The following is a 15,392-nucleotide window of genomic DNA, read 5'->3' as shown; positions in this document are numbered from 1 at the left end:
GGGGGAGGAAACCTCCCAGGATCTTCAGCAAGAGCTATGGCAGATGTGACATCATTATTTAAGAGACGACTAGACAGTTTTCATCTTGGTTTTAAAACTGAAAGTCAAACAGTATGGAAAAGTATGAAGCCTAAGCAGTAAAAGAGAATAGTGAATTTTTTTTAAAGCTGCGGTTATGTTTTTTTGAGGCTGTATCACATAACAGGATTTTAGGGAGACATCAGGTAGAGATATTTGATTTGATATCCCGTTGTTTTCCTTTAAGGCATATATACAGAGAGAGCAGAGTGACAGAGCTTGTGAGCACTGTCTAGTTTGGGGTGTCCATACTGTTGTTGTTGTGTTTTTTTTTTTTTTTTTTGCTTTGGGAGTTAGGAAATTTGATTTGATTTCTTGGGGCTGATAAGTTTTTACTGTTGTCGAATTTTGTTTGTGGCTTGTTTCTTAAGGTGACGTATTTTGAGAACTAGAGGAAGCGGTGTCAATACAGGGTCGTAAATGGGAACCGAAAGCACTAGATCTAGAAGCTTTGAGGCCTTAGTACAGAAGGGTACTAATTGTTTCAGAACATTTTTTGGTAACTCTTTTGGTTGAAACAAAATATGTGTAGTAAGGGAGTCTGCTTTAAGACTTTCTGCCCATTAACAGTTGAGCTAGCGATCATCTTTTCTCCTACAAAGGTGCCTTTTTATTTTAGATGTAGGAGGCATTTCTGTTTTTTTTCCCATTATATTTGTAATAGTTTGAATTTTTTTAAAACCATCCATTACTTTCTAAACAATGTAGAGTTGATGTCACATATCTGAATTTTCAGTTTTGTAAGAAACTGAAGTTCTTTGCTAGTAAACTGCAGACCATTATTTATTTAATTTAGTTTACAGGGATAGAACACTGATCAAAACATACCTAACCACAGTAATAAAACTGCTGTATCCTGGGTAGTATTGGAAAATACCATGTATGAATGCTGGAAAGACACAACAGGCAGCTGTAACAGAGGTATAACAACCAATGGAAATGTTTGCAATGGCAATGTAAAAACAAGTTAAACAAGACTGTGCAAAAAGAACATACAGTGCCAGAATGTTAAAACTTGATAAAATGCTTATTCTACAGTGAAATGCAACACTTTGCATGAAGTAAACCCAAACCCTGGCTAAATCCACATCAGTTTGTTTGTTTTTCAAACATGTTCTTTTTGAGGGGTTGTTTAAACACACTGTCTAGACTCCAGACAATATTAATGGATTTACAAAAAATTGACCTGATTGTCCGATAAGAACTGGGCAAATAATTAATATGTCCAAGACAGAGGTCGTGCATAAAAGTTTGTTTTGCAAAATGTAGATGCATAAGTTGCCATTAAGTTTAATCTTCTGTAGTCCTTTTTTGTTTCCAGTGGGGGTTTTTTTTTTTTGGTATTTTTATTTTTACGTATTTGTTAACAAAATAAGCCCTTTTTTGCATTTTTCCAAGGGGACCTAGGAGCTGTGTTTGAATAAATGGCTTGCTCAGAGTCACAAATTTGGGCAGTAGAAGCACTGGGAACCCAAAAAAAAAAAAAAACCAGGACTACAGAGGATGAATCTCAATAGCAGTTGATAGGATCATATGAGGTTACTAGGCTAATGGCCCTGGAGCCCTTCCAAGCCTAGTCAAGAGTTTATCCCGAAAAAGAAACCTCAGTCAGCACCTGTCGCCCCTGTTAATGAGGGATACAGGTGGAACCCCTGGGACAAATTTGTGGTTTCCCATCCACTCATCAAGGTTGCGTGTGAAAAGGGTCAGCAAGGTGCTCTCTTTGACGTGCATGGAAAGTCAATTCCAGAGACTGGGCAGCCACTAGGAGACAAACCTGTCTCTCCAGCAGGTTTTGTTGATGTTGCATATTAGATTCAGGCCTTTTGAGCGGGTAGTGCGTGAGGAGTTGGGTATGGAGCATCTCTAGTAGGGCAGGGTCCGAGATTGCCTTGTAGGCGAGGCACAGATCACCCCTGAGCAGTTCTGTATGATACCAAGTAGAGTGATTAGTGATTTGACCCTGTCTGCATAGGACTGGTGTTGGGAGGCCATGGATTCTCTTTGTGAGGTATTTTAGTGACCTTTCCAGTTGGTGCAGATGTTTGGAGAGGTACGTCCCAAATGGCACGTTGTACTCAATTATTGGTCTAATGAGGGAGGAGTATAGAGAGGTAATAACCTCCTTTTTTCTGGATGCAATCCTTTTAATTATGAGATGAACCAAGTAAAAGGCTTTACTGACCACTGCCTCTACATGATGGTTGAATATGAGGTTATCAACCTGACTGCCCAGGTCTCTCACCACAGGTTGTGTGCTTAGGGAGTTGCCATTGATGTGGTAATCAGTAGGGGGTGTGCTTCTTTTTTGAATGTAGCTTGAAGCCATGACTATGGCAGCTGTCATTAGTTGCTGTGAGACTGTCTTGCAGTATGTTAACATCATTTGGGGAGTTAGTGACGGCACCCAACTTACAGTTGTTCACAAACCTGGTCATCTACAGGCACTTTGTCTTTGACATTTATTTCTCAGAGAACCAGGCAAACAGTAGGGGTCCCAGGATGGATCCCTGGGTAACTCCACTAGTCTGCTATTGGAGGTGCCTATTTTGACTTTGAGGGTCCTGTCAGTGAGCCAGTTGGCCACCCACCTGATGAGATAGGGATTTACGCCAAGTTGTGTTAGGTTTTCGATGATGCCCAAGTGGGGGATTGTGTCATAGGCCTTGGCCAAATCTAAGTAAGCTGTATGTACTGACTTTCCCTCATCCAGGGCCTTGGTGACCGTCTCAAAGAAGTCAACCAGGTTCACCAGGCAAGATTTGTCCTTGACTAATCCGAACTGGGTGGGATTATGTGCTGTGAGATTGCCTAAGTCCTTGTTTATGAGATCCATAATAGTACGCTCCGTGGCTGTACAGATCAGACTTGTCAAGCTAATGGTGTGATAGTTTATAGGGTCAGTAGTAGCACCACCTTTGTGCAAGGGGATGACAATGGCAGTTCTCCACTCGGCTGGAATGAAGCCACTACTTAAGTTGTGGTTGAATAGGGTGCGCAGTAGCGAAGCCACTTCTTGCTGGAGGTGGTGCAGAATACATCCTGGGATACTATCCGGTCCCATGGAAGCTGTGTTCTTTCCCTTGGACAGGGCCTTTAACACTTGATCTACGAAGATGTGAGGTGCAGGACAAGTATCGGGGATGTTGAAAGGGCCTTTGGGGGGGATAGAGGGGTGAAGTTTGTGCTGAACCCAAGTCAACAGGATCAGTTTAAGTGATACTGTCAAGTATTAATTCGGAGCAAACCTGGACATTGACACGGAGGTTCCTAAAGTAACTGAAGTCTTTTTATGGTTTCCCTTTTTTGTGGAGGCTAGTTTCAGTTCATAATTTGTATTGGAGGTTTTCACTAGTGATCTAATTTTCTTGTCGAGGCTAAGGAGAGAGTTTTTCCAATTTGGAATTTGTTCCCTTTTACCCTTGGATAACAGTTTAATTTTGTTGTAAAGCCTGTTGATAGAGGATGTCCACCAAACGGGTTTTTGATTCCTTGAGGAGCAGGTTTTAGTTCCATTGGGTATGGCTGATTCCATGCAATTGTACAGATGCTTGTATACTGCATTGGCATTACCGTTCAGCATAGTTGTCTGCATCCTCCTTAGGGGGGCGGTGGTGTGAAGCCACAGCTTGATTATGGCCGGGGGGGGGTTGGGTGGGAGTGAAACCTTGAAAGAGACAGTCCGATGATATGATCTCACTAGGAAAGAACATACTATGGGCATGGTGCATCGGTCACCCTTGTTGTTAAGCACCAAGTCCAGAATGTTATCTCCCCCTGTGGGGGATGGGATGAGCTGGTCTGGTGTATTAGAATTTATGAAGTCAAGGAATTGTTGAGAGAGTGCATTAGTACCAGTCTATGGTGGGGTAGTTCAAGTCACCAAGGATCAGGATGTTAGGGGGTACCTTGATGGAGTCAAGTAGATCCAGGTAAGAGGAGTGGGTGTCCTGAGTCATGGAGGGGGATCTATATAGCTAGCTATAACTTGGACGGATGTCTTGCCAACTGTCAGTTGTATCCGGTGTAGTTCCAGTGCCTCATGCTGGCAAACCAGTCTGGAGGTGTTCCTGTCCTTAATGAAGATAGACACATCACCACTCTTAGTCTTCTTATTTTGGGGTCGGAATGTGTGGAATGAGGTATAGCCTGGTAAGGCAGGAGTGCTCTCAGCAGCCCTGAATCAAGTTTCCGTGACGCACAGACATCAGCATCGTACAATGCAAGGAGGGCCTCCAGTGAGTCCATTTTCAGGTTAAGGCTTTTAGGGTTAAGCAGCATGACCTTCAGTTTACTTTTTGACAGATCTTTTAAGTTGGAAGGTTTATCTTTGAGACATTGCCTAAAAAAGGCACAATGGGGAGGCAAGGGCCTTGGCCAGGATCCGGAAACCCATTGGTGACAGGTGAAGGCCTTCTCTGGCAAAGCGTTGAGGCCTGCCGACCATTTCATCCCAGGCAGACCGATACTGGATTCCCTTGGAATTACACTAGAAACTAAGGCAATTGTTGAAGTGAATCATTTTTTGTTGGTATTATGGTATCATTCTTAGTGAAGGTAGGATGCTGCTTGGGGCTAAGGTCATACCTGCCTGGAATACATACTCTTGAGAATTCAATCATGTCTCTCTTCTTATAGTCCAGGGAGGTACATCTCAAGTCATGCACACCAACATGTACAATGACAGTCATACTTGTCCCAAGTGCATGTGTGATGTGGTAGATTTTGGCAGCAGATAGACAACTGACCTTTACCTCCTCCTTGTCGAGCCTGCTGAGGGGGACATTGGTGTGTCTCACGAGAGTCACCAATGACTAGTGTGTTTGGTTTGTTATGTCTTGTGGGCTGTAATGGTTTATTGTTTTGCCTTATGGGCTATGTTTGTGATACACTGGTGTGTTGTCTGTTGTGTGTGTTGCATTTGGTGTTGTGTGTGGAATGTTTGAGTGTGTTTTGGAGGTCTCTGCTGTTTAAGTTTTTATTGAACACACACACACACACACACACACACCTTTCCAATGCTTTGCTTTGTTTTATTCCCCAGACAGAAGCAGGGAGTGGACTCCTTATTGATGGTTTGTTCATCTTCTGTATTTCCTAGCAGAAGAAGCAGGTGATAGGCATGTTTAAATTCTGAGCCCGGATCGAGAAAAAAAGAAAAATGAATGTCAAAATATATTTTGTGTTTAAAGACATCAGCAGGTGTGTGCATCGATAAGACGCAGAGGGCATTCTTCATGCTCTTAAAGAATATATTCAGTTTTTTTTTTTAAAGTAAATATTGTGGTAGCCCTCCTCGTTCAGTGGGCCCCTTCCAGCCAGCGGGGCTGTAGGCAACTGCCTAGGTCACCTAGTGTTGCATCTGGCTCTGGGTCTTGGAGAAACCATAGCCACATGTTACCAATAACTAGGTATTCATTAGGAGCAGGACTATATTACAGTAAGTAACACACCCATATTCTCAATTAACAGTATCCATTTGCTAGTCTTTCTTTTCGTTTACCTTAATGTTGGTCTAACGGGTGCATATAGTGCAGCAGTTTTTCCAGAGTCCATTAGAGTACTTCTAATTCTCTCTAGGTAATTTTGTGGAAGTGTTATGGCATCCTAGATTATTGGGTTATTATTATGTTGTCTGTGCATCAGATCAAGTTCTTCAACTGAAGTTTCTGTTTTCTCCCGTAAAACTTCCACACAGATTTGGCAACTGTGCGACCCAGCTAGCATTGAATGTGGTAATATGAGATACTAGCGGTAGTATAGCTACCCCCCTGACATTGTATCAGTCTCTGAAGCATGGCTCAAACCCCACCTAAAAGGCTCTGAAATCACCCCCCCCCCAACTATAGAATCATAAGAAATGATAGAATACAAAAGAAAGGAGGTGGAGTAGCCCTACTTTTTTCTTCCTCTAACTACACCAACCCTATACTACAGCCAAAATAACCCTAGTCCTCCTAAAAATCAACAACCACAAAAACATTGTTATAGCTGCCGTATACTTTACTCCTGGAAACAGCATCCCCATACTTATGGATATCATCTCTTGGGTCTCTGCCAATATAACTAATGAAAGAATTCTTCTAGGGGACGTTAACATCAACTGGACTCCTATTCACTCATCTAACACCCCCCCCCCCAGAATTTAAACCTTTTACAGTTTCTCTCAATTAACTCTCCTACCAGACCTAACAAACGCAGTTCCACAGGTAGCATCCTGGACTGTATTTTAGTTCCCCATCCTAACAGTATCTCTGATAGTGGCACCTTGCCAGATTCCCGTAGCGATCACCTCCCCGCCTTCATACGTCGCTCACCTTCCTCCATGCGCTTGCAACATAGTTACATTTTAACCCTCACCCTCACAAACTTTAAACCTCAATCCTTCTCATACTACTTGAAACAGATGAACTGGAACCCTGTAAAACTCTTCCACTTGATAAAGCAGTTACTTTAATACTTCATTTATCAACCTACTAAACAGCTTTGCTCCCCCAGAACTAAGAGTGAAATCCAAAAGTGACCCCTGGCTTTCCAAAGAAACACTATCCCTCATGCATATGCATACCCGTGATAAATCATGGAACCTCTACCAATAATTCAAAACACCTAGCTTTCACACTGAATTCAAACAACTCCGTAATAGAGTTAAAAAAGCAAATTGCTTCCGATTGCAAATCCTTCTATGCTAAGCTTAAAGCTTAAAAACAATCACAAGTCTACCCCCAAGAAATGTTGAAGTAGTATCTTTGCCCTCCTTATTCCCGGCAGAAAAGTCAGTCCATGACCTGACCCTAGGTCTCTCTAAATTTAACTCCTTTATCATCTCTATAGCCAAGCTCACTACATCTTTCCATAATAATCCACTAGCTCCATCCATTTCTCTGACGAAACGCTTCCTGTCCTACTGCCACAAATGCCTCTCACCCTTAAACCCATTCCAGTCAACACTATAAAAAAAACTCCTCCAAAAATTAAAACCATGCTGTAATGCCCCAGACAACTTACCATCTAATTTCCTCAAGTTCGTTGCTGATGGCATCGCTGTCCCTATCTGTATTCTAATTAATCGTTCCATCCAAGAATCCTACGTACCCCTTCTCTAGAAAAGGGCATTTTTATCATTCCCTTAAATAAAGGGGTAACAACACAGATTTCTCCAGTTTCTGGCCCATACTCTCTCCTATCTCTAAAATTCATGAAAAGTGCATTCGCAAGCAACTATTACCCTACCTCTTAGACAACCATTTGCTGACTCCAGCACAACATGGATTCAGACCCGGACAGGATACCACCACAGCCCTTCTATCCTTCCTTGACAACATCAACCAAGCTACTGACTCTGGCAATATTATATCTACCTTCCTACTAGACCTATCTAAAGCCTTGGATACAATTTCCCTTATCTTACTTTTGTCCAAATTATCTCAACTTAATCTTTCCTCCTCTTCCATCAATTGGTTCTCCAGTTACTTCTCACATAGGCAGCAGGCTGTAAAGTGGAGTAACTGTACCTCTTCGTACCTTGCACTCTGATAGATATTCCCCAAGGTTTTATCCTGGGTCCTGTACTATTTAACATTTTCATTAACGACTGTCATCATTGTATCTCAAACACTTAACTAGTCCAATACGCAGATGACTTGACTATCATCTGTTCTGCTAATTCTCTCCCCAAACTCATGCATGTAACTCAGGTTGCCTTTAACAGCACTGAGACATGGATGCTAATCACCTAGCCCTCAATGCATATAACACTAAAATTATGATCTTCACCCCATCTAAAAACACCAAAATATTCCAAAACTCCTTCTCTATAGAAAGCCAAAACATGACCTGTATTGAAATGGTCCTCTATACGAAGCTTTTTGGTGTCCTTATTGATGAATAGGTAAAGTTTGGCGTCCACCTTCAAATCAACATCAAGAAAACTTACCAGAAGTTCGGAATGCTTTATCGTCTTCCAAACATCTTCAACAAAACTTACCCGCTCTACCACCTACCTCCTTCCCTCCCTTATGTTTGGGGCCCTACTCCTTACCAGTCTACAAGCCATCCTTAAGGCAAAATTAACATCCTGTTATAATAAAATCTCTAAATTTGCTACTAGCTCTAAATCATCCTCCCACCATTGCATTGCCTTACACCCCCTGAACTGGCTGGAGCTCCCGAAGTATCTCCTTTACATTCAGCTCTTTACTGCTCATAAACCTATCTTTAATCCATCCCAGTGCCCCTGTCTGTCCTCCATTCTCACTGTGCATCTTTCCGATCGATCCCTTAGGTCCACGAATCGGAATCTCCTTGAAGTGTACAAACCCTTACGTACTCCTGGGCAACTTCTTTTGTCTTTTTCTCTAGCACGAAAATGGAACGCACTTCCTCCCCATATCCAAACTACCCAGAACCTCTCCTCCATCAAGACTGTGCTACACTCCTATTTCTCTTCTACTTGGGAATGCTCCTGCTCTCACCCTTCCCAAACATCTCCCAACTACCCACACTTTCCCTAACCTTCCTCTCCCAACATTTGACCAAACACTAGCTGTGTTTTCTTCCTCTTTCTCCTCACCTCTCTCTTGGTATTTACTTCCTTTAAGCCTTAAATAATGTAAGCATTGGCTATCCCCACAAACAGAATACTTACGTTAGGTTGTTTAGATCCTCTTGTCATTGCTAACTATAAATCCATTGTTATTTTTATCACTACTTCAATCCGATTTTGTTAATGTTAAGATTGTGTAACATATTGTATTAATTTCTGATGATTCTGGTTTTGTAATACTTTGAATTTAATTTCTGTATTAATTCCTGTTGATTTGTTTTTGTATGCATGTGCTTGGAGCTTTTCTCCTTGGGCCTCCATTGAAAAAAGGATCACCTTGGCCCAATGGACCCTCCCGGTTAACAAACTGTAAATAAATAAATAGTATGAGGGCAAGGAGAATGATCCCTTGTCACAGTCTGTTCACAGAAATATGTTAATACATATATCTGTACGTACTCCTATTTTCTGTTTACTTTTTAAGTTGTGTAGCTGTCCTTGGAAGACTGCATTAAACAAAACCATGTATTCCCATGTGAATTTTCGCACTCATACCACAGTAGTACACAAGCTAGCTAGGTCTTTCAGAGTGATCCTGTTTCCATTGTCCATCCTTTGGTGTTAGCTGCAGTTTAAACAGGAGGTATAAGAAAAGTGTAACAAAGGTGTTTTTTTTAACTCTAAAAGGGGGATTTGATAACTGGCTGTACGTACTAATTGCTGTGTTTCACTAGTCATGTTGTTTAAAGCATAATTGCAAGTTGCTCACTTTCTCTGCCTGTTAAAATTACTATTCTTTGAGAGCTGTACAGATAACTTGTACTGCCGTATACAAAACCTGACAGCACTCGTACTTGGAGTTAGCATCTCCGAACAGTTTGTCTCTGCAGTTAAGCCTACATGTGGCTTTTGTGGAGACAAAAAGTAGAAACTGGGAAATGGTCTGCTGGGATTAAACTCATTTATGTAAATTCAGAAAGTAATTTGGATTGTACTTTTGGTATATTATGCTGAGATTCTGAGCATGTCCTCAGAAGCTTATCACATTGAACCACTCTGTGAAATGAAAATGCATTATATTTGCTAATATAATCCTAGTAGTTTTGCTCTTTCTTGTATGTGTTTCAGAATATAAACATTTGTCTTTTTTAGGTTATTGTGTCGTACTGTCCAGCTAACAATGAACCAATTGCAAAAGTCAGACAGGTAAGTTTATTACTTTCAGTATTATACTAATATTTGGTGTATTTCCCTTAATCCAGAAATCATCTGCAAACAGAACAGCAGGCTGCCCTGCCTTTCTTAGAAAAATATATTTTTTCCTTGGAAAAGGCATATTCTTTACCTCTAAATAATACATTTGGAGCACTTTCTGGTAAGATGTACTATGGGGAAGCTTGGATTTTTACTTACATTTTTTATCAACTGGTTTTAATTCCTGCTTTAGCAATGAACTGACAACATGAGCAGCAAAAGTTTTACATTTTATTTTAGGACTTGCTTTATTGAGAAATAAGCTGTTTTCCAAGATAGGCTTTGTTTCACATAATGTCGTGTTATGGGATCTCTCTGCTAGGATTGCTTAGTATCTGAGCATGCTAGGTATAACCAGTGTGTGCAGCTCTGACACAATAGATTCACTCATGGCTTAGCTTTTGCAAACTTTATACAGTGGCCTCATACTATACTAGCATTTTACTTCAAAAGTACAGTCTTTCAGATGGCAGCCGCTTACTAGCAGCTCTTTTCAATTGAGTTGACTATTCCTGGCTTGTACTCTACATGCAGTTGTCCTTTATAACCATCTGTGGCGACCGTGCCCTGGCCCAGCAATCAATAAGCTTCAATCCTCACCACTAACACCAGGGAGGTCATCTCGTAGAAGAGGAAAGGATAACTAATACACACATTAAAGTACAATTTCCCTTAAGTGCACACAGAGATCGCAGTCAGTCTGGGGCTGGTTGCTCCCTTGCTCTCCAGGTCCCCAGTAAGACTCTCCACTGGCACAGCTGTAGGTTCCAGGTCTCAGCCTAACTGGGCAAGCTAAAACTTCCAGTACCCCCTCTGTCCAACCAGTGCTTCGTGTCCATGTCAAGTAGCTGACACCACACACACACACTTTGAGATAAGTATTTATATACAACTTCACAGACACTCCTGGGAAAGGCTGACACAGATTCTCCAAATGTGCCCCTTTACCAAGACTATATGGTAGTAATTACTGCCACCATCCAGTTAATAATATCAGCTACTCCAAAGGCCCTTAAAAGGGTGTCTAATTATTACTGTGCAATATTATTATCCAATGGTAGTATGACTAACAGTCAAGGTTTTCTTTAGAGTGGCCTCTTACAATAATCTCTATAAATATGCAGTGTACTCTAGAGCTTATCTCTACACAAAGCAGCCAGGGGTATGTTTTAAAAAATATTTAATAATAAATTAAAACACAAGACAAAACTACTACCACAGAGATATCTAAGAGTTCAGAGATCATACAGAAACTTAAAATAATACAGTAGGACAGGTCTGATTTCAAAGAAAAATACCGAATTAATCTTTACTAACTTTAACTATTCCTACAAGAAATCGCAGTGCTAAAACTTGCATGTGAGTACAAGGCATAGTGCTGATAAGTTAGATGTCCAAAGTCAAAATGCTTCCAGTCTCTTGTGAGAAATAGTATTTAAACATTACTAACAAACATGTTTGCTGGGTCCCCTCCCCAAATTACATAATTTTAGACACTTGGGTTTTCCCAGGCAAACAAACTGCATTATTTAGCAATCTAACACATGCACAGAAACGTACAACAATAGAAGACATTTCACATGTGTATTCTAACAGAAACTAGAGCAATAAAGCACCTTCCACATCTAAATTCTGGTCATAAACTTTAGCCTTAAAACAGTGGGTATGAAACCTTCATCCAGACGCACTGTAACCATATTGTAAAACATTAAAGAGATTCATAAAATCTTTTCAATTTTAAAAGACGCATTTGAAATACTTGGCTTGGTTTTCTTTACAGCAGATGGCAATGTTGCAGCAATCTTGATGTTCACATTTTACACTGTTTTCTTACATTTAAAAACACAAGCCTGTATTTTACATTTAGTTATACAGTTGATAGAATTATGTATCAAATTCTATTTGACTAGGCTGGCAGCCTTCGCCCATCTCTCCCCAGTCGTCACACCATCTATGCTGTAAACATTAATGTAATGATTTTTTGTATGTTATACCCTATAGCTTTGCAGAATAGCAGAACATGCAACTTGGGAGGCTAGGTTTGTTCAGCTGTATACTATCTACTGCTACCACTTTTAAATTGCTGTTTATGCTGTAAACATTAACATACTGTTTTGGTATGTTCTACCTATAGTTAAGCAGAATAGCAGAACATGCATCTTGGCGCTAGGTTTTTTCAGCTGTATATTTCTGCTTTGTCAGCCGTTTGTTATGTGCCGCCAGTGCCTTTGTTTAAATTATTTCTTTGTACTGCTTTTTATTGTTGCCCCCTTTTACCTTCTCCTTCCACCCGTAAACTACCTCTTACTCTTTTTTACAGTTTTTGCCCACATTATTTCTTGTACACAGTTTCACTGTCTGTGGACTTGGAATGACATTTCTAAACTCCTGAGGTCAACAGTCAGCTACCACTTAAGTAGCAGACTGACCTTTAAAGTGAATGTTTCTTTAATATTTCCAAGAAATTGAATATAGTAATATTTTAAGACTGTAACTCCCCATTGTTTTTTGTAACCAGTGGCACGCACTCTCCCTGGGTCGCAGAGTAGTTTCACCCCACCCCCTCAGCAAGCCTCCTGATACTCATAGTCATTTCTTTTCCCAATCCTTACCTTATTTTCAATTTTGAATTTACCACTACAGTCAATTGCCCGACAACCCAGTATTGTCACGGACAGTCCCTTGCAGCATAGGCTAGCTAGAACAAACGGGCAGCATAGTATAACTTTTTAACCTATTTACACTTTTAAAATATTCTGTTTGTTATCAGCGTCACAGTCTAGTAGTGTTTACAGCCTGAGGCAAGGCAATTCATACCTCTTCTTCACCTTTTAAATTGACTGTCATAGGGCGACGAATCCTGTGCTCGGTTCAACCCGCTCTACTTGGGGTCACTCTGGTCCTCTACCCTACCCCCATTCCCAACCACCCCACTTTCCTTTATTTTAGCTAATCCACAAACACCCCCCCCCCACCTATCCACTTACACTGTCTGAATTTGCTTGGCCCCACCCTCACCACCTAACACTACAGGACAACACCTCTATCCTCCCTCACTTTTTTCTTACTCCTCACTGCTCCCCTACCCCTCCATACTACCCAACATGCATCTCCGCTACTGCATGCTAACAAATTCTCTTTAATGCTGTTCCTCTACATCACCACTCTCCACATATATCATGTCAAACCCATCCATTCTCCGACATTTCCTATATCCACATGTGACCCTCCACTCCACACTTTCTCTGACATCTGCTCACAACAGTGTAGTAACTCTACCTGTCTGCTTGCCTCTTTCAAACATTTACAAACCAACTGTCCTAACTCCCCTGCATCCCAACATCATAAACTGAAAAACATATTAAGACGGCTCATGTTACACTCCACCACAGGTATCAAACTGCATGCTGGCATTCATCCCAACCCAGGCCCCAATAACACCCCCTCCAATTCACACACCTCAACACACTCCTCTTATTCCCACTCCCATCCCTACCCCCATGCCCTAAAACCTCTAACTCTGACCTCCTGTTCACCAATTTCAACCTTCGCAGTATAACTAATAAAGCCAGTGAATTCTAAGCCACCTTGGCCACTTACTCCCCTGACATAGCAGTAATGACAGAAATCCGGCTAAAACCTCACATCAAGAACATTGGGGTTACTCCACATGTATATAATATTGTCAGACTGGACAGACCAAACAAAAGAGGCAGAGGAGCAGCTGTACTATTCAAGGACAACCTTAATGTTGAACAGCTACAATTCTCCCCACCATACCTACCCAACTCTGAGACTCTAACCACTCGTCTTGTAATAAACCCAAACAAAACAGTAATTATCATAGCTTCCTACCTCCCTCCAGGCAACAACCTACCCATCATTGAAGACCTGCTTTCTTTGGCTTCTGGCAATTTCAACCAGGAAACAATTATACTGGGTGACTTCAACCTAGATTGGCAATCCCGCATATCCAAAAACCCATCTAATTTCCTCAGTCTGTACAGCTTCACCCAGACTATCAACTGTCCAACCCGCACGGACAAATGTTCCAATAGACTGTCCAACCCGCACGGATAAATGTTCCAATAGACTGTCCACACTAGACTGGATACTAGCCAACAAACCTAACCTCAGCTACATAGCAGGTTGCCTCCCAGAGCGACCACTCGCCTACCTTTCTATACAGAAAACATGTTCACACACAACTCCATCTCCTACAAATACATCCGCTACAAAAAAATTTCTCCTCCACAACTTTTAACCAAATTCTCCAATACTGTACTTTCAGCTAGACCTAGCAGATGAATTCTTCAACTCTACCTTCCTTAACATTCTCAAAAACCTAGTTTGGAAAGTTCGCCCAAAGTTCAAACCCTTGCCCTGGTTAACCAAAGAAATCAAACTATTAATGAAACAATCAAACAAAGGGACAGAGCCTGGTCAGCCTACAAATCCAACAAAAACATATCTGACCTCACTACTTACAAACTAAGTAATAAAACAAATCAAAGCAGACAAACCGTTGTATTTCATAACATGCCAAAAACAAAATCTTTACCACCCCCATAAATTCTGGGCAAACATTAACTATCTCCTATGCCCAGGTCGCTGCACTACCCCAACCCCAGTAACATCCAACAACTCTGACCCCATCGCAACTCAAATCAACTCCTACTTCATAAATTCCATAACCTCTCTACTAGACAACACACCTAATGCCCTGCTCACTCTTCCCACCCCTCCTCCTGATGATCTGAACCATTTCTCATTTACTCCCATTCAGGCAAGCTACATAAAATCACTCCTTACTAAACTTAACCCCTGCTGTCTGACAGCAGATCAGCTCCGAAATGAATTTCTAAAACTCACAGCCCCATCTGTCGCCTACCCCATATCTTTACTGATTAATTGCTCAGTTGCTGAACATTATGTCCCACATCTCTGGAAAATATATCACATCATCCCACTCCATAAATGTAGTCCTTCCAAAGACCTAACCAGCTTCTGCCCCATAGTCATTCTTTCCCTACTAGCTAAAATCTTAGAAACGTGCATCCACAAACAACTGCTTTACCATCTCCTTAGCAATAATCTCTTATCCAGTTCTTAACACGGTTTCAGACCTAACCACAGTACTTCAACTGCTCTAATCTCTTTTACCAACACCATTCACCATCTCGTAAATTAAGGCCAAGCTGTCTCCTGTATCTTTCTTGACATGTCTAAAGCCTTTGACACCGTTTCCCACCAACTGTTTTTCAGCAAACTTTCTACCTATGGCCTCAGCTCATCTTCTCTATCCTGGTTTCTCATCTATTTTTGGGATTGTCAGCAAGCTTCTGAATGGGATGTTTCCCTCCTACTCCCCATCTCTGTCGGCATACCCTAAGGCTCAGTACTTGGCCCCTCCTCTCTTATTCACAAATGACCTCCACGCTACTACCAATCTAGCCACCATTGTCCAATACGCTGACGATGCCACCCTTATATGCTCTACCACCTAGAACGCCAA

General features: G+C 41.3%; 1 protein-coding gene across 1 annotated transcript in view; it reads left to right on the top strand.

Annotated features, from left to right (window-relative positions):
* Nucleotides 1-15,392, top strand: part of ALDH7A1 (aldehyde dehydrogenase 7 family member A1) — a 760,748-nt gene that overhangs the window by 19,323 nt on the left and 726,033 nt on the right. The window contains exon 2 of the mRNA XM_044060782.1: nt 9,776-9,829. Coding sequence (XP_043916717.1) covers nt 9,776-9,829 — 54 coding nt within the window. The remainder of the gene's footprint in view (nt 1-9,775; nt 9,830-15,392) is intronic.

This window comes from Protopterus annectens, chromosome 2.part0 (genome assembly GCF_019279795.1).
Source record: "Protopterus annectens isolate FY-2018-M chromosome 2.part0, PAN1.0, whole genome shotgun sequence".
Lineage (NCBI taxonomy): Eukaryota > Metazoa > Chordata > Ceratodontiformes > Protopteridae > Protopterus > Protopterus annectens.
Note: the sequence above shows the minus strand (reverse complement) of the source record. Positions and strands in the feature narration are given on the sequence as shown.